The following is a 20,334-nucleotide window of genomic DNA, read 5'->3' as shown; positions in this document are numbered from 1 at the left end:
GTGGGTGTGCCGAGAAGGCTGTGTCGTCTCTCGGTCTCGGTGTGGCCTTGTTACCCCCCTGGGCTGGCGTGGTGTGGTGTGCTCTCCATGGCGGGACTGCGGGGATGATACGGTCGGTCGGTCGGTGGCTTGACTTTGGCGAATGGTGTGGAGTGGAAAATGGACACAATCGGCAGCCCACATATTATGGCAGGCGTGTACACGAGCACACGATCCGACCACAAATGGTGAACCTGGAGGGCCCAACAAGGGATCGCCGCGTCGCAAAAGAAGAGTAAAAAAAGGGAAAAATCTTGTGGCGCATTCCGAAAAGCCCGTGCGCCATCCAAGTGTGCGTTTTTTTCGATTTTTCGATGCGCCACGATTTTTCGATTTTTCCATGCGACATGCGCCCCCCCCTTGGGGGTTGTGACGCGTTGCGATCATAGTAGACTGGTTTGACATTTCGAGGTATTGTAGCCGAGAATCTTAAATCTTGTTCTAAGTACCCCTCTTCCAGCGAGAAGATTGAAATGGAAACTCACGATGCATCATACCGAAGACGTCCGAAGGATAACACCCCCACTCAGCGAGGATTTCATCACCATCAGCAACGAACCCCCCCCCCCCCCCCCGCGATTCACGATCTGCTCTGGAGGACGTCCTAGCACCCCCTTTTCCTCGGGGGGCGGCGTTCCCGGTCTGTCCGACATAATTTTTATGTAATCATATTTGATGACATGTAATCGCGGTACGGTGCGCCGGGAAACACATACACATGTGGAGGCGTACCACGGACTGGGCCGTTCTGCGAATGTTCTTGACCTGGCGAACGCGCTGCGTCCGCTGCGTCACGACGCGACTGAAACGTGGTTGTGGGTTGTGGTGGGTCGCGCGCGCGCGTGCACGAGAGATAATGCCCCACGTGAAGGAGTCACGTCTCCGTCTTTGACGCGTTCGAATGAGCCGGTCCCGGGTCCGGTCTGGTCCGGTCTGGTCGGTTCTTGGCGGTTCGATGGTGGTAATTGAATTTTCCTCACTTGCGTTAGGTGGTGGAGAGGTGGAAGAGGTTCACTCACTCTCAGAACACACTGGCGCGGACCATAAATTATGCTCGCTTCCCAGCTGAGACGGTCGGACGGTGATCTCTCTCGCTCCGTACGCCAGCGCCGTCGCCATCGTCCGCGCATCGTTTTGTCATTCGCAGGAGGGGGGCTCGATCAGAACGACCGTGCGCGCGCGTATTTGTGTGTGTGTGTGTGTGTGTGTGTGATCGATACGATCGATTGACTGGTGGAACCATGTTACGAGCATCTCACATGTCTTCTCGAGGGGAAAAAACACAAAAAAATCGTGAAAAACGACCCAGGAAGGAGGGGGACCGGGGATGGACGATAACGATCCCGTCTCCCGGGTTGGTAACTTCGCTGACATTCGATACACGTAGACAGAGAGATGGGGAGAGAGAGAGAGAAAGAAAGAGAGAGAGAGAGAGAGTGAGAGAGAGAGAGAGAAAGAAAGAGAGAGAGAATATCCTCGATGTCGATAGTCGTTGCGCATCGATCGCTCCTTTTGCTGGAGAGATTTGATCCTCCCGAGAATGCCGCTTCATGCGCCATTTTTTCGCCCAAACCATCACCGACCAACAGACAGCCAGACAGTCAGACAGCGGAAACAAACATTGAGCAGCAGCAACAGCATCGGAAAGCGGAAATACAGCAGACGTAAAGACCGCAAAGTTCTCTCTGCGTACACTGCAGAAGCGGAACGCACGCAGCAGAACAAAGAAACTCGATGCACGGGCAAGCGACGAACCGGCGCGATGGTCGGAACGAGCGGAAACACTTCCATGCCGCCTGCGGAAAGGAACGATCGAAAGAAAGAGAAAAAGAGAGAAAGAAGGGCGCTCGATTGTAATGAAAAGTGGAAACGATCGCAATAAACAACGATTCAATTTATGATGACTGCGTAAAGTAATGGGTTCTACGATACGGTCCGGCGGGGGAGGTGCAGGTGACAGGTTCATAATGATCCATTCCATGCTCAGGTCAGGCAAAAAAGAGTTGAGGGAGGGCAGCAAACCTTGGTGTAAGTGATCCTTCCTGGGTTCGTAACTGCGGGCGCGGGCGCGGGCGCGCGAAAGACATCCGTTTGACACCTCTTTCCTGCTGCGCCTTCCAGCAGCGCACCGCATGCCCAGGGTCCGTACCAGGGACCGTATTCTGCACTCCCGGGGCCGTACCAGGAATTGCATCGCGCTGCGTAGCTGCTGCTGCATTCGACATTCTTCTTAGTTCTTGCTGGCACCAGAAGGGAGGGGGGGTGCTGGAGTAAAATAATTTAACGCCGTATGGCCGCCACTCCTCCATGCTCCTTCCCTTCACGTTTGTGAGTCATTTGCATTGTGTTTTCAGGTGGCGACTCGGGTTGTCCGAGAGGTGGAATGGAGCACCTCTTCTCAGCCCATTTCTCCGCCTTTCCGTTTCTCTGTTTGTTTTGTTTGCAGTCGTCGTCGTCGTCGTCGCCGGATTGGTCAGTGAACCCTCTGCAACGCGCGTACGGTAGCGGCGTCGACAGTAATCGTTGTCCTCCGTTGTGAACTCTCGAGCAGCGCGCCACGGTGCGCGATTCATCATTACAGCGTTGCGTGCGCGGAAACACTCGAACACTCGATGCCAGCTTCGCAGACGATCAATTTGCTCTTCTCCAACTGCCACTCGACGAAGGGAGTTGGTAAACAATGTTTTCTGCACTGCACTCTGCTGGCGGCGACGGCAGCGGTGGCGGCCATCTGCACTCAAAACTCTTTGCCAAGTCCATGTGTTGGCGTTCGCTCCCCTCCCCCGGGGGAATATTTAATTAATATTCTGTCAACGCAGCAGCAACGCAACACCATCGCACATCGGTATTGTTCATCATTTGGAAGGGATGGGGAGGGGGCGGCTGAGAACCTGCAAAACAACTTGTCACTTGCCGTGCCAGATCTGCACACACACTCTCTCCATTCTAGTCGTCTGTCAATCCCGCGTTCGATCAACGATCGTGTGGTGCATTACTGATGACGATCGCGTTTGCACATTGTTCTCCTCGAACCGTTCGCGTATTCTTCGCGTCCGGGATGCAAATAGAAAGTTGTGTGTAAGATACGCGCGGCACGGTATGATTCAGCTGTTGCGAACAATTTGGAATTCCATCGATCCCGACTCTCGGCTCGACAGCTCATTCTGACGCCTCCGTTCGATGGTGGGTTTCGATCTCCGCTGATCCAAGCTGATTGATGATTCCGATACAAACTCACCCGGGTGTTTATTGAAATTCCATTCCACTCGATTTGCGGATCCGCCAAAGCGAGGTTCGTCACTTGCAGCAAGTCTTTTGTAGCTATCGAGCTCAAGATCGTCTACCGATCGATCGTTTGCTGCTGCTGCTGCTGCTTCAGCTGGTCTCTAGCAACCAAAAAAGAACAAACCAGCGGCTTATCGGCGATGAACTACTTACACTTCGATCACCAACAACCGAGCATCGCAGTCGCATTATCGTTCTAACGGCATCGGCGGCAGCCCAGACCCCAGACCCCGGGGCCAGACCATTTCATTTCGTGCAGGACCTTAAACGTTCCGGCCATTGTTCGATAATATTTGCGAAACCAGATCGGGTACCGCGGGCGGGTACCGGACCGCCCTGTGATTAGAGAGCGTGTTGGGCCGTGGTCTACCTCATGCCAGCCTGGCCGGCCATTCGGGAGTGCTGCCTAACCTTACAACGGACCGATTCAGGAACCGATTCGGTGCGAGGTGCTATTAGATGGGTTTTCTTTTTTGTTGTTGTTTTTTTTCTTTCGTTTGGACGATTAACGTTCGCCCAACTGTACTTGGAGTACCGTTGGCATCCTGCGCCATCATAACTGCGATCGTAACACGATCAGCTCGTGAGAGTGTGTGTGTGTGTGTGTGTGTGTGTGTGTAGGTCAACCGGTACGAAGGTTCTTAAGCCCTTTTTTCTCTCCGCAGCATCGTAAACCTCGCGCGACTCGCGTAAACCCACTTTGACTGACAGTAGGACGGGCGCGTCACGGCACACACACACACAGGTACACACACACACCCGGAAGCAATCATCCGGGCCATCACTCACAGCAGCAGCCGGGAGCAGCGCGAGAAACGCCTACGAGAGTGGTGCATATGTATATATACATATGTGCTGCATGCAGACAGGCACCCTGAAGACGCTGAAGACGAGCAACAACAACAACAACAACAACAAAGCATCACCATCAAAAGTCTCCGCGTCCGCGACCGCGTATGTGAAGTAACCTCCTCCTGTACGACTTCAACTCCGGCCACTGGAACGATCTAAACCCTGGAGTTCGTTTGCAAATATGCGGAGGGCGTCAGGGGGTGCCAGGCAGGGGTGCGGTGAGGTATCCCGAGCGCCGGTGAACCGGTGAAGCCTATCATTATCAGCACACTGGAGCAACCGGAGCAACCATAAGGGAAGATCGCGGTAACCCGGACCATGGCCTCCAGTTCTATTCAATTTGTCGGTCGACGTCGTCTGCGCCGACGTCTCTGGCCGCCGCTCCGGCCCGGTTGCCTTAATTTTCTTTCTCTATCTCTGTGCCCCTCCTGCACCCTCCTCTCGGTCTGCTGGGCTGTCAGATTGACAGAACACAGAACGTTAGAACGAAGAAGGCCGGGCTGCAGCAACCTGTTTCCCCTTCGGAGCAGCAGCAGCCGCAGCAGCAGCAGCAGGCTATGGAAAGTGCAGAGCGGCAACCAACCACCATCGCAGTCCCCCGGGAAGAATGGCGTGCCTAGACTTTGAATGCTTAACATCACCACCACCGCCAGCAGCACCACCACGCTAGTTATGCTTAGTGAATTGGCAAAACAGCCACAATTAGTGCCGCGTCGTGGAGAGGAGTAGCTCTCTCTCTCTCTCTCTCTCTATCTACTCCTACAGCGATACAATACGATAGAGAGCGAGAGGGAAAGAGAGTAATAAGAATCCGCTTAGTATGATTCAGATGAGGTCAGACCCTAGCTGGCGATAGGTCCATCAGTTGTCAGCGGAGCGGGAGCGAGAGCATAAAAAAGAGGGTTTGAAGAAATTAAATATAAAAAATGGCCGGAACACAATGAAGCTACTGGTTGGGAGCGTGATTTTTTGGGGGTGGGGGGGTTATGGTGCCAGGGAGCACCCTAATTTGTGCTCTAGCTCTAGCGGTTTACGGTTGGTTAAATGGTTTCCCGGCAAAGGCATCGCAATTGGTCGCAATCATCATCACCATCGGAACCGCACAATTCTGGTGGAGATGTTTGAGGTTACGGCGATTTAAACAGTTCTTGACTTGGATAGGGTGGAGCCAGATAGGGGTATGTGACGAGATAAGACTCTACAGGGGAAGGGTCGCTGGTAATGACATGCAGCGGTTGTTATGCTCATCAAACCGTAAATGAAAGATTCTAAGCGATCAACAAATGCTCGGTTTTTTGTCTTTGACTTTGTCTTGTGAAGACTCAGAATGCTCCTCCGGCTCTGGCGCAAAATACTGAAAATACTCCCCTTTAGAATCACGCATGTCGTGTCTTCTTTTCATAAATCAAGACATTGAAATCACCGACGAACCGGTTTTATTACCGGGGTACCGGGTATCGATCGATACCGTTGATTAGCGTTCGCGGCGTTGTCCGGCGTGCGACAGGCCAGAGAAAATGCCGTTTCCGTCCGTGCGTGGCCACCACCACCACAAAATGCCAGTGCCGGTGCCACGGTGCATGGCGTTGCATAATGTGTGCAATCATCGGTTGCATCGGAAGCGACGATGACGACGAAGGTGGTGGTGATGGTGGTGGTGGTGGCTGGAACGAAAATTTATTGTTTTGGATGGCGCGACGATTAGATTCCGGTGTGGCCGGATGCCGACCGAATGCGACAGACCGAATGCACCGGATGGCACGTGGTCGTTGGATTATGTTTCCCGCGAATAACGGCAATTGTTGGTTAGAGAATAGAAAGGGGAGAAAGAGAGATAGAGAGAGCACACACGAGGCCTTATATGGTCAGTCGCATCAACCACGTCAACGTGACATTGTCCTTTCAATGTCATGACGGGTTTTAACCGGAAAAGGATTCCCCGGATGCTGAGGAAATGCCTTCGACATTACTTCGACTTCGACTACGATGAACGAATTGACCAACTGGTCATGCTGTCACCGATGGCGATGTCACCCGTAACAGCATCTAATTTGTATGCACAGCTCTTGCCACGTCACCTTCATCTGCAGCGGCTCTTCGCCTTCTTGACTTCTTCAAACTGCGCTTATCTTCGCCTAAATGCTTATTACCGGGTGCTACCGGCCTCTTGCATCGCACACACCGTTTAAACCGTTTTTCAATTTAAAATCTACATCGCGAGGCCTTCAAAGCCACGATATGATGCCACGATAGGGCCGCGAGGATCGTGACTCGTGCGCGAAGAGCCCGCCGTGCTCACGGTTATCTGCCTCGTGCCTCGTAGGTATTAATAACTTCTGAATCATTCTGGGCAATTCATTAACTTTCGAAACATTCCACTTCGGGGTGACCTAAACGGCGTTTGTTAAGAGCTGAACTCCTCCTCGGTCGGTTCTAGTGACGGTGACGATGGTAATGCACCACGTAAAGGTCGCCGTAGCGAAGGGCAGTAATACTGCTAGAGAGAGAGAGAGGGGAACTACTGGAGACTTGGAACTACCTCCTTGGTACTTCTTTCTCTTCATGTTTATTCATGGCTTGCCGTTTGCCGCACGGACTGCCGCGCGCGAATGGCAAATGAGACAAAACGAAATGCAGGGAGAAAAGAAGCGAGATATAAGAAGCGATAGCGAGAGTCGATAGCGAACCTCGACCGAACCTGGCCAACCGCACGGTACGGTACGGCCATGCGAGTGTTGGCCAGCAGAGGAATCTCTGTCCACGGTCCGAGTGTCGTTCTCCCGGCGCCCGGTTCCCGCGGGTATTCAACATTTCTCTTGCTGGCGGCGCTCGCGCTTGCGGCGTGACCTTTGCAGGATTGCGTCTACGGTCCGGTGTTACGAAGATGGTCCTGGGGGGATCCGGTTCTGACCGAATCAGCATCCAGCATCCAGCACCTGAGCGATTGGCCTTTCTAGATAAGGTGCGTGCTACTTATTCCTGTTGCGCAAAAAAAAAATCAAAGTTCATTCCGGGATCCTTCCCGGAATAAAAGCGGTCAGTGCGTGCAGCGGTAGAAGTATGCTGCCGAAAGTATTTTATACTTAGCCAAGCAGGTGGCCATTTTGAGAAGCTTTTATTAGCTGTCAGAACGCTTGACAGTTCATAGAGCGCGCAGTTACCGCGGGAAGAACAAACTAACAGCTTACTTTGTTCTGCGGTGCGCGCGCGCGCTCTTGCGCCTCTTTCATCAATCAATCAATCAGGGGTAGGCCACGTCCAAAAGGAACCCCTGCTTTGTGCCACTTGACCTCTCACGTGGCTACGTGATCGATAAGCCGCGGGATAATTATGTGCGCTGGGTGCTGGGAATGCGTCACCGTTTCATCTTTTAGAACGCTTCCGATACATCATTGCCAGAACCGATGAGCTCACAGCAACCGATCTGACGTCCTCATATTGCGACGAAGAAGCATGACAATGGCATCCTTCGCTTCGCTTCGTCTTAATTCATAAATCATGCAGTTCGTCCTCCCCATGAGAATGTTCCTCTAGACTCCGGACTCACGAAATCCGGAGCCCTTGATCCGGAATGGCATCATCGGGGCTTCGGATTCTTTTTATAAAATAAAGGGTATCTTCCCCCCCGTTTGATTCGTGATGCTGCGGACGCTGGACATCCGGACGTACTCAGCAGGCGCACGCAGGATGGCTGATCTCATCCGCACCGCAGTGATCGTGATGCTGCAAATTCCCAACAACAGCTCCAACGCGGACCGTGCGCTACTGCGGATGATTCACGCACCGCACGGAAGAGCGTACGGAGGAGTTCAAGGACTCACCGATGCCATACCGAAGGGGGTTCCCGTAGTCGCACGACCTTCCTGTCGGTGTCTCGATCACGCAGGAACAGGTTATTCCAAAACGGTTCCAGGCAACGGTTTCGCTTCTGTCTGTGTATCGATGTGTATCGAGACAAGTGTGTCTGAAGGAATGGAGGAATTGAGAAGCGGAGAAAATGAGATTTCACACCCAAACCCAAGGAGGATCGGGAGGGATTGGGGATGCAACGGGTGGCTGGTGGCCATAATAGCAATCATTATCATTGATTTCTGTTCAATTATTGATTGTGTTTACCTACGCGTCAACCAAGACGACATCCCTTTACCTGATTGGAAGGCGAACCCTCGGCCTTTGCGCACTGTCCAGCTGCAGGAGTCACAAACAGGAAATGGGAGTCCTCGCTCCCGCTGGAGGAAGCGCGCTATTGCACCCGCGTGCGCGTGTGTGTGTGTGTGTGTTCGCACTCGAGCGCGCAGTTGGCAGCATAAGTATAGGGTGTTGCTGCTGATGATCGTCAAGAAGAGTGTTGTACCGCCATTGTACCGTCATTATCGTTCGATCCGTAATGTCCTCTACGTAGCAGACAACTTTGCAGTCGTCGACGACGAGATACGGTCTTAAACCACCACCAACACACACACACACACACCACGCTCGATAATGATATAATTTTCAATTTTCGATGATTACCCAAGCGAGGGACTCTGTGCGTTAGGTGTGCGCGTGTCCTTGAAGTCTCCCATCTATGGACAGCAGGGATTCAATGGCATGACTCTTGGGCCTCGATTGTGCGCACCCGAATCCCGAAAAGATTTCTGCTCGATTAGGCCCCACCGACGCGGCGAAGACTAATTGAGTCTACGGGGTCCAAATTTGGACCAACGAAGAGCTGGAGACGTGGACGTGACTTCAAAATATATAAATATGCGGAACTACTGTGAGACCTGAGCGGTAATTTCTTGCTTACAGTGCAGTGGAGGTATAAAAAACGGAACTAAGATCGCTCCCGGCCTCAAGCTACTCAGTCACACTTTGGACCCATACTCAGACGCTCCAACGCAGGGGGGTTCGCATCTTCTTCTCACGCGAAACCTTGAGAGATAGCAGTCCGCACAGTGCAGCGGTCCACATACGATCGTTTTGTTTTATGGGACCCCATTAAAGCCAGATGAGAGCCGGCACTTTGGCTGCGCCGATCCTACGGTCCTCATGCGCTGGAGATGCACGAGCTGCAACTTGCAAACTTGTCCGTCCTCCGGAGGTCCTCCCGTCGAGTCCGGAGGTCGAGATAATTAAAAGCAACCCCAAGTGCAGTTAATCTACACAATTAGTCATCAATTAATGCGCAAATGGAATGTGCGAATCATCATGAGCGGTTGTGCCCTTCTCTGCCTGAGGCGGCGGCGGCGACTGGCAATGGCGGCAATGGTGGCCGCAGCAACAACCGCAACGAAACGCTGGCTAATCCGGTGCAGTCATACGCAGTTGCAGGAGATATCGCTGGACCTCGGGCACCTTTATCCTCTTAGGCTCAGGCGAGATAGTGTCCGAAAGAACGCGTCCAGAAACGCTTGTTATAAGGTCCTAAAACGCCATCAAATTCGCCCCTCCGACCGCCCCCATTTGGTCTTTATGATCCCGGGACTTAACGACTGTTTGATTTGCCACCAAACACACACACGCACACACACGCAGGCACGTCGACATACGATCGATGGGGATTTGCGGGTACTTTGTAGCTCGTAGCTCGCGATGTGTCATAGACCCCCGCGATTCCATTCCGTTCGGTTCCAGCGGTACTTCAACAGCAACAACAACGGGCCGACCATGGGATTGCTGACCACTTGGACACTTGGGACCGTGGATTTATGGTTCAGCATTCGTCTGCAGAGTGCCGCTATTGGCACCGCCGAGAGTGAGTTATCGTCGGTGCAACATTGTGCTCCTTTTAGTGGCACCGCAACCCTCGCTGCCGTCTAGTGGTGTTGACCAACGAGGCCAAGAAAGAAAGAAAGAGAGAAAGAGAGAGAGAGAGAGAGAGAGAGATGGAGATCAATCAATCGGTCACCGATCGGTCGGTCGTTCGGTCGATGATTCGAGCACCCTTTTGCGCGGTCCACGGTCCGGGCACGGATCGAGTGCACTCGGTGTGTGCGCACGGCCACTGCCACCAGTAGAGACCTCCTCTTTCCGCCTTTAGTTACATTTTAATAATCCACCATTAACCACGGTGCGCCGGTGTTGAGTGCGTTGTTGCTGAGGGCAGCTACTGCAGCACCGAGGCGAGGGAGGGGGGCTGACTAATTCCAACCAAGCGGACTTCCCCTCGCCGTTTGACTGACCTAAAACCCGGCGACTAGCTGAAGCCGAGATTCGCGTGCTCGGTGTCACTTGCACGTGTTTGGTTGGTCGACCGGATGGCTGACTGGCATGCCTTTTTGGTTGGTCGCCAGAGTCGTCTGGCGCTTAATGCCGCGATTTAGCGGTTTGTGGTGCGCGCGTGCGCACGTTACACACACAGTCAACTACATTTGCAAACAATATCGACCAGAACCGTGCTGTTTGTCGCGCTGGATTTGATTTCCTCTCCCTCGGAGGAGGGTGAGTGGTGGAAAGAGGAACAAGAATTATGTGGAGCCAGCATAGTGCGGTCTCGATGCCGGCGCATTGAGTGCACATAATGGTTTCCCCTCGTAGATGAGAGTGTCAAACGCCATTCTGTAACGCCCCGTTACCAGAAGCAGCGTACCGTAGACCTCGTCGTTGTTGACTGCTGCTGCTGCTGCTGCAGTTAGCCTCCGGGAACAGTGGCCGCAGCGTGCTCGAGATCACGAATGATTGAACCCTGAGTCATGGCGCGCGGGCAACGCTGGCGTACATTAGTCACAAGTCCGGGGGTAAACTCCCGAAAAGCTGACAGCCGGGGGGGTCCAACAAGGGGTCAACCAGGGGTCCAGCCCGTTGCGCAAAAGCTGCCCCCCCCCCTCCCCCTGCACGGGGAACGCGGGTGTATCAATTTGTGCTGTCCAAAGTCCGCAGGTTAGTCGGTCACCGCGATACCGGGTGCCTTTGAAGTTCGCGGGGGGCGCCAACATCCAGACCGATTATTAACATTCCAAAACAGTGCGCGATCCCCCCGCCTACCCTCCCAAGGGTGGCCATTTGCCACAGTAATCGATTTCCGATTCGAATTTCGACATTGGACGTTGGACCAAACGAATCGGGATCGGGGGAGAAGTGGGCCAAAAAGAGCTAGGAGACACTGACCTGATGACTTGATGCCCGTGACTTGATGGCCAGTGCTCGCTCCCCCGAAAATAATGATCATCATCATCATCATCATCATGACTGGCGTCGGCCCATTTTGCAAGCGCATAAAAACAAACTCCACTGACGATCCCGCACCGGTGTCTGTGCGCTCTTTGATTGCTACCTTTTCCCTTTCATCAGCCCACCAAATGGAGGTGATCGATCGTCTCAAGTAGCCGGAGCGCAGTGAGCAGTGCGCGGTTGAGGTGCGCGAGCGTCCGCGAAATGGCATGAAATGCGGTGCCCCAAGTATCTCCCTGTCAAGTCCCGGTAGCTATAGTACCTTGGTTTCTGCTGCTGCTGCTGCTGCTGCGTGACAAGCGTGACAAAAGTGAGCGCGAAGCGAAGAATGGAAGGAGGATGGAGCGGCCACCTTCTACGGGGCCACCTTCTTTCACCTCATTTTCACCACATCAAACCATAGTAGCACCCAACAACATCGATCAAATCGAAAGCCTGCTGTCGGTGCTGGTGCGAAGAGTTCTTCACTAAACCCCTTTCCCGGGATGGTGGAGCGGGGAAGGTTACATCATCAGTGGCGCACTTAGAAGCGACGGTGCTACTGGCACTGAACGGTCGCGGTAGCCTCGCCACGATACACTCGATAGTCACACCGACTCCGTCCGATCCGAGATCGCTAAAATCATGGGCGAGGCGAGAAAATGGTTCGGAAGAGGTGACGAAAGAAGAGCCACGGAGCTCTCGGGCACTCCCTTACGGGCTTCTGTGACTTCTGCGACTGCGTTGTTGGACCGACACGTACACCGAGAGATCACATTTCCCTTTCCGTGCGTCGTGCACGGGCTGCATGTTCCTAGATAAGTCCAGCGCTCCAGCCAGGACCAGACCGGACGCGTAAGTAAAGAGGTGGTGAAGCAGCTACTACTACTACTGCTGCCTCTGCTATCAGCATCCGTGCGAGCATGAATCTTGTTTTGCCGCACCCGGTTTCGCTCCGGCCGGGTGTGTGTGTGTGTGTGTGTACGTACCAGCACCAGCACCAGCCGACCGCTGGCCGACCTAGGCCCTAGGGGTATCCACGGTCCTGTCATTGACCGCCCTCAAATCAATCAGCAAACCGTAATCCAGTTACCCACCATAAAGAGTCGTAAAAGATTATTTTTATTGCCGAAACTCATTAAAGTTACATGGCTCTTAATTACTCGCACGCTATAGCCGAGTGCCGAGACCACGAGCCACCGGCCGGCCGACATATCAGCGTCTACTCTTCCGACGCAGATGCCTCACCCGCTGGTTCTGGAGTGAACCGGATAGCACACGGGCGTGGAGAGGACGGCTCGCCTTCTCAGCAGTACCCATAACAGGATAAGGTGAGCAAATGCCTGGACAACGCTACTCCAAATATGGAAGTGTTACGGCGCACGCCACATGCGAAACCATCCGACCGACTCCAGCAGGACCCCAGGAGTGTGGCTTCTCTCGGTGGGCAACATTGTTGCAACCATAGCGTCGAACGATGCGTCGGACGTGTTCGTTCGTCTAATCGTTAATGCGTCCCGGCACACACTGGCCGACCAGCAGCCATTTAGGTGGCCATTAATCCTACACCCTACGGTTCTTATCCCCCCCACCCCGGGGAACCGTGTGCAGTACGCCACAAACGCTGGCAATGCGGTCTCTGGCCAATGGCGGACAAACGCGGGAGGTGTTCGGGTTCGGGTGGCGACGTAACGTGATCGATAGAAGCTCTCTACTCACTCAGGGCGCGATGCGGCGTTATTAATCACTTTGGTGTGCTTTGTCGCTGCTGCTGCTGCTGCTGCTGCTGCTGCGGCTGCTGCTGGCCACCGTGCAAAAACCACAAAAAGGGTAGACGACATCCCGCGTGTACGTCTGGCGGGCTCTACCCCTCGCTGTGGGGTATAGGTTTCATCAACGGTGGCTCACGATCGATGCGATCCGCAGCAGCAACAGCAGCTCATGCTGAGGAGCACCGAAGAGCGCTGCTAACCACGATGGTTTCGTTCTGTTGCATAAGCCTGCCCCGGAGGCTCATAATGCGCGATGTCTTAAGACACCCTCAGCTCAGCGTTTGATCGATGTTGGATTACATTTCAAAACGGTAGGATCAATTGTGATCGCTCTCTCTCTCTATATCTCTCTCTCTCTCTCTCTCTCTCTCTCTCTCTCTCTCTCTCTCTCTCTCTCTCTCTCTCTCTCTCTTTCTAGATGTGTGTTTTAGTGGCTTCTATTTTGATTTCACCGGCTACGTCGTTCACAAATCGCAGAAGCCACTGGCGGTTGCCTAGGAAGGGAAAAGGAAGTTTCTGCCTCCATTCTACGATAGTGAGCGTTGGTTATCGTAGTAGTCATAGCTCAGAGGATAGAGCATTACAGCGTGCCCAAGGTAAATGAACTAATTAGAGCAATACTCAGTTCTTCTTACAGATCCCCAGTACAGGGACGTGAATCTTCGCTTCTTTACACAGACGAGTATCCACGGAGTCGTTTCGGTTATGCAACGCCACGCCACGCCACGAAGAAGGAACAGCCGCCGATGGTTAATCGCCTATTAGCACAGCGGGCTACTCTCCCCCACCCCCGGTAAGCAGCGCCAGCAGAAGTAGAGGAAGAGACATCTCCATGATTTCTTCATTCATCACTCCAGGAAGCGAACCGAATCGGGGCTCGAAGCTCGAAAAGGAGTCTGCGTCTTATTTAATCGCCGGCAGCCCATCGCCATCGACAATTAAAATCGGGCCCTCGCCTCGCACCCCAACCGGCCCCGTCCTGCTGATCCCCGCTTTTTCGTGGGTGATTTTCGCGCACTTTTCACACCGAACCGTGGCGTGAGACGACGACACCCCTGACGATGATGATGACGACGGCGACGACGACGACGACGACGATGAAGCTCATCGAAGGTGGGAAGAACGGATTGTTTCCAAATCCCCGTTACAAATCGGTTCCTTGGGCCGCGCGATGAGCGCGATTTCAGGCCGGCTTTCCCATGCCAACGCCAACTGAGAACCGGCGAGCCGGCGAGCGTAATCGAAGCATTTTCGACATCGCCACAGCCGACTGCTTAGATCCGCGAGATTGGCTGGCGTGGCCGTGGCAGGCAAACACCGTGGCTGGAGGCGTGATTGGGAGACAGGAAGTTGAAGTTTGAAAACGCCGCGCCGCGAGAGCGCGCGCGTCAACTGTGTCGCTCGCTGGTTCCTGGGAAAGCTATCGTTTGCCAAGCCATCATCATTGCCATCGGTGCGTGCGTGCGCCCCAGCCTACAGTGTGTGTGTGTGTGTTTGTTGCGAAAATGTCTTTAAATAAAAACGAACCCCTCCGTGGGGGTGCGTGGGGTGATGCCATCGGCTCCCGGGGCGCACCGGGAGGTGTCAATGGTGTCTCGCCCCACCCGTTGGAACGTAGCAGCAGCGACAGCAGCAGCAGCAGCAGCAGCATCTCCTGCAAATCCTTTTCCATCTTGGCAGGCTGTGTACCGAGGCTGTGTTTCGAGTTTTGTGGCTTTAATTTATCCATAGAAATCGTGTCTAGCGTGGTGGGAGGGGGTGGAATGGATGGATGCTGGTACGAGAATTGATGTTCCTGCCTCCCGAGCACCCGACGAGAATGGTCCCGTTGTACGAGATCGATATCTCTATCCACAGGCGCACGGGTGTGGTGGGTACACGACGGGATCCGCTTGTCCCCGCACGACCCTTCCATTCCCGGTTGGTAAGATCACGACCGCTTCCGCCCGTTGCAACTCCCGGCCCTCGCCACCGCATCAGCGAGGAAAGTGACGGAAACAGCGTGACGGTAATGTGTGGTCGTGTGCAGGTCGTACTAATAAAATTGATTTTTATGCAACGCCTTTTCTGGAGGAAGAGGATGGAGGTCGCCAGAAGAAAGAGGGAAAGAGAGGTGGACTAAGAATGGCGTGGCCGATGGGTGAGATCTCTCTGCCACGAAGAAAGGCTACGGTGCGATCGTGCGACACAAGCTGCAGTGAAAGGAAGTTGGTCGTTTACACGTGCCCCCCCCCCACCGTTTGGGGGCACGATGTGGATTTTTTTTAAGACTGACTTGATGGCTGCTGCGCCAACGCGCAAAGACATTGTTACATTTGTACGTTAGGCGGTCACTAGGAAGGGCGAAGGTGTCGCGCAAGGTGTTTGATTGATCTGACTTCCCACTTTTTGTGCAGGGCTTTGGGCTTCTTTTGTGAAACCAGTGCTCTTTCTTCTGTTGCGTGGCAGTAGACGGATCGGAGCCAAAGTACACTGGCACCGTCAACGCCTCCCCACTAACGGAGAGAGAAAGAGCTCAACGCCCCGTGCTGGCCCCGCTAGTTCCGGGAGCATCATTTCATCGCTGCTGAACGGTGTAGAGCATTTCCGTTAGTTTTTTTTTTCAACACTTCCAACATAAATTAAAAATCGGAAACAATGGTGGCAATGAGGCACGATGTGCACGCGACCCGGGCGGCCCACGGGAGGACCGCGATTTGCCAGCCGGAAAAGAGATTGATAATTTATGTGGAAAATCGCAACAGCGGCAGTGGCAGTGACGATGGCGGTGCTACGAGTTCAACCCACGCCCCACGACAGGGAATAATTATCGTTTGGTCTGGGAAAATTGGGCGTCTAGCGAACCAACGGGTACTTGGGTACCGAAACCGCTATAACCGTGGTTTGAAGGTCACTCAGCTCGTGGATCGTGTCGTAGATCGATGTTGTAACACGCTGCAAGCGATTAAGCAAACCCTAAGCACACAGAAGCACACGGTCAGAGAGCGGTCATTAGTTGTATTTTCGTTTAGTTCGTTTATATTTTAGAAAAAAGAGTACAAGTAATATAAGCTACAATTCAACGATCGATCAATATGGTTCCGGATGGCCCCGGTGGCGCCGTTTTGCATGAACAGTGTCGTACGCCACCGAATGCCCGGCGAACTACAATGACGGAACGATCAAGATACTTTTTTGCCGATCTACTGGGGGGAGGGAAGGAGCGGGGGAATTTATATGTATATATAGTGCGCGCGCATTATCTTATTCTGCAAAATGGTTCAACGGTAAACGCATCTTCTTGACGACCATTGACCTTCCCTTTTGCGTACCTGCTTCCTTTACCCTATACATTTGTTGCAATGCTCTCATAGACCGTACCGGATGCTGCACTACTGTATTTACATTTCACCTACTGCTGCTCTAGGCCACTTTGCCTATTCTGGCAGATGATTCACGATCCTCTCGAAAATGTTCTATTTTTTAAAGTAGAAAACTAAATTAAGGTAGCAAATGTGACGCTTGAACGCAAAATCGATAGCGTGTGTTGTAGAAGGGAGCAGAATCGGGACCATAGCCGGATGGTCTCTAGGCGCGTTCAGACACAGATCGTTTTGTACACTTGCTCCCATCCATCGGAGGGATCTCTCTGCCATTTCTATAATGACATTTAATCAAAACAATACAATTAGACAACATTGAACGGTAGCAAACAGAGCGAGCAGAGCTTCTCAAGGTACTTACATCGAGGCGGAACATTCCTTGGCCGAATCTCCACAAATGCTCGCTCGACTGGCCATGGACACCAGTCTACCAATCGATGAAATCGATTATCCGCAATAGATCTCACAGCTGCACCTCGGCTCCGATGACGGCGCTGTCCTGTTCCGGTTGTGACGCAGGGGCCAGCAATTCACTGGCTGCCGGAGGAACCGCAATTTCCTCGCGTGCAGGCGCGACAGCTTCAGCTTCGGCGACAAGACAAGAAGTGACGATGTTGTCTAGGGGTTGGCTAGCAGTAGTTGATGGCATCGCTGTCATCAGTTCATCGATCGTCACTTCGATCGAGGCCGTGTCTATGACGGAGGAGGGCAGCGGAGATCCACCGGTACCGAGCGCATCCACCAGACCATCCATTAGATGCAACGGAGAAGAGGGATTGGTGGCGGGGTCCAGTGGAAACGATTCAGACGATAGTGGAGGTGGTGAAGATTGAGATACGGAAGCCGTGGACGGTGGGAACGACATGGGCGAGAAGGGTGAATCGGTAGCCGAGAGGCGATCGTCCTCGATTGGTGGTGGATCGATGATCGGCCAGCTGAGCGTTTGGTCGATCTGCGCAAACAACGATTCCGAGATGACCGGATTCGTATCGACCAGCAGTTGACTATCTTCGCTCGGTTGAAGCAACGATAGATGATCCGCAGACAGTGGCACGACGTTGGGTGATGCGGGTTGGGTGAGTTGTGCCGTGCTCATGATGACCGATGGGGCCGTCGTTTCCGCTTCGGTTATCGTCGCCTCCACCGCATCCTGCCAATCAGCAACATCGTCCGGTACGTCCGTATCCGTATCCGTGCCCGATACGTTGGGAGATAGTTTCATCACATCGATAATGTCGGAATCCATGTCAACCGCTGCGCTTGCTATGACCGTTTCCCTGCTGCAACCTTCCGTAGGTTCCTCGTTCACCAGCGTCGTTGTCGAGGAGCAGAACGATGATGGTGACGGTATACTCGATTTTAGGCTATTCATCGCTATACCTGAAGTCGACGGTTGCTGCTCTTGCGGCGTCGCCTCGACAGATTGTGGCTGCTGTGATGTTACCGGCGCCTGCTGTGGCGCTTGGTTGTGGTGGTAACGTTTGATGATGACGCTTTTCAGCTTGCGCTTCTTACCGCCGCTGCCGCCGCCACCGGCTTCTTCATCCGTAGCGATTTCCGTGGTCGGTGAGCTAGATGGCCGTGTTTCGACAAAGTATTGTGGTTTCATTTTCGCACCCTTGTCCGCACCCACTGCTCCGGCTATCCCAGACGCTCCGGCCACCAACCCCGCACCGTGAGGAACATCCTCTTCGGCTTCCTGTCGCTTTGCGCGTTTCGATCTCCTGCTGCCACCGGTCTGCTCCTTGGTGCGCTTTCTGCCGGAGCCAGTGTTGTTGCTGGATGAGTTTTTGATTTTCGCACCACCTTCCGGTGTTTCGGCGTTGGCGGCGGTGGTGGCAGACGCCTTCTTCGATTTGGATTTTTTCTTAGCTTTTTTCGGTTTACTTACTGGAACGGGCATCGTTTTGGCGATGGTTACCTTCGTTGTCATTGACATCCCTTCTCCCTCAGCATGCCGTGCCTTTGTCTTGCCATCTGCATGCTTCTGTCTTTTTTGTCTTTCCTTTCGGCCAGTAGCACTTCGCGTACGCTTCACTTCCACTTTCGCTGGAGAAACCGTTCTGGTGCGCTTCCGTTCGGTTTGGCCGCGATGCGCATTATTGGTGCTAGCGCTTTCGGTAGTATTGTTGCTGCTGCAAATGCTAAAATTGCTGCTGGTGTTGCTGCTAGTATTGGTGGAGCTACTGTTACGGCTGCTCGTACGCAGCAGGCTAGCGCTAGTGGTGCTCTCGCTGTCGCTCTCTTCGCTGCTGCTACTGCTGGAGCTGGTGCTGCTGCTGGTACTGCTAGTGCTGCTACTACTGCTATTACTACTGCTGGTGCTGCTGCTGCTACTGCTGCTGCTACTATCGCGTCGATTTCGATATACGCGCTTCACCCTCGTAGCCTGCTGTGTCTTACGCTTACTGCCGGCGACGTTGCGTACCCGTGCTCTTACACCGGTCCGAGTAACCGAGCAATCATGCGGACGAACTTTAAACACGACCTCATCATGCGACGAGTCCATCGAAGTAGACGAGTAGCTAGGTGATTGTGGGGTGCATCCTTTCGCATTCGCACCGCCATGAACGTCTTCTTCCTCCTCCTCATCATCCATCGTATCCATATCATCGCTATCGCTGGCCTCATACATACTCTTTACCCCCATACCGCCGGTATAGCGCGTGTGCCGTGGCCTGGTATACACTTTAAGGCGTAAACATGAACTGGTAGCATTGCCGCTCGTTCCGCTGCCACAACCACCATACCCGGAACTGGTCGATGCACCGTTATTGTACTCGCTGCTAAGCTCATGCCTAGTCTGCTGTTGCGATGCGCAGGCCAGCGCAGTCTGTGGAGCCGACGAGGATGACGACGAGGTGCTAGCACCTCCATTCGCTGGCACTGTGGCCGGTTCTTCACCGACAAACATAACCTCACTGTCGTTATCAGACTCCAGGTCCACCACATGGTCTGGAGTGCGAAGATGTGGCGGTTTCTGGGACATCACGAACTGACACTCGTCGGAATCGCTCGATGAGAGAGAGATGTTATCACCATCCTGCAGTGTTGATCGACCGGCCGTCGGAACTGGGGGCCTCCGAGGCAGATTCAGTCCGAAGCCCGTTGAGGACGAGCTGGTTTCGTTGGAACTATCGGTCAATTCGCTGACCGCTACCTGAGGTTGTGGCGCTTCGACCGCTGGCGCTCGCGAACCATTGATCGTGCCCGTCATTATGACGGTTTCGTATGTCGAGCGTGCCTCGAGACGGAACTGTGTAAGACCGCCACCGGCGGTACCACCACTCGGTGCTCCGCTTCCCGATGCAGCCATCGCGCTCGACGAAGAGGCGGACGATGTAGAGGAGGAACCGAAAGGCCGTGGCACTTCGACGCCATCTTCAAACACTTCGTCATCCGAGGACGAAATGACGACCTGGCTACGCGGTGCACGCATAATTGGACGCATTAGCGGACGAACGTGACCGAAGCGTGGCTCATACTGGACGCACTGATCGTACCCGATCATATCGTACGGCGAGCGGGCAAAGTTACTCAGTTCGTGCTGGAAATGGTCAATGTAATCACCCGCGATGTACGGTACCAACCGGCACAGGAACTCATCCGAATCAATATCGTACGTATCCATCAGTGAGGCCACCTCAAGCAATACCGAAGAGCCTGGCGATGGGGCAATACCCTGCAGTACGTACAGTTCTCGATTAACCCACGGAAGAATACGATGCAGCTGTGCAGGGTGTTCGCTAAAAAAATACAGGAAACAATTCGCCGGTGATAAGATGAGGCTGGGACGCGATGTGTCGAGCGTTACAATCCCGTACCTGTAGAAGGCCGCGGAGCTTTCCCGGAAGCGGCCACTAACGTCTGGCAGTGGGCGAGCGTACAGCCCT

The 20,334-nt window shown here is 53.6% G+C and overlaps 2 protein-coding genes across 2 annotated transcripts in view; both read right to left on the bottom strand.

Annotated features, from left to right (window-relative positions):
* The window catches only part of LOC125955028 (elongation factor 1-alpha), a 214,988-nt gene that overhangs the window by 179,101 nt on the left and 15,553 nt on the right, over nucleotides 1-20,334 (bottom strand). The window lies entirely within an intron of this gene.
* LOC125954967 (E3 ubiquitin-protein ligase Topors-like) overlaps nucleotides 16,070-20,334 on the bottom strand; it is a 5,405-nt gene continuing 1,140 nt past the window's right edge. Inside the window, exons 2-4 of the mRNA XM_049685712.1 lie at nucleotides 20,266-20,334; nucleotides 16,803-20,187; nucleotides 16,070-16,716 (exon numbers count right to left, since the gene is read on the bottom strand). The exon at nucleotides 20,266-20,334 is cut by the window's right edge and continues 311 nt beyond it. Of these exons, the coding sequence (XP_049541669.1) occupies nucleotides 16,905-20,187; nucleotides 20,266-20,334 (3,352 nt within the window). The 3' untranslated portion in view covers nucleotides 16,070-16,716; nucleotides 16,803-16,904. The remainder of the gene's footprint in view (nucleotides 16,717-16,802; nucleotides 20,188-20,265) is intronic.

This window comes from Anopheles darlingi, chromosome 3 (assembly GCF_943734745.1).
Source record: "Anopheles darlingi chromosome 3, idAnoDarlMG_H_01, whole genome shotgun sequence".
Classification (NCBI taxonomy): Eukaryota; Metazoa; Arthropoda; class Insecta; order Diptera; family Culicidae; genus Anopheles; species Anopheles darlingi.
The sequence above is the reverse complement of the archived record's forward strand: the minus strand, read 5'-3'. Positions and strand labels throughout refer to the sequence as shown.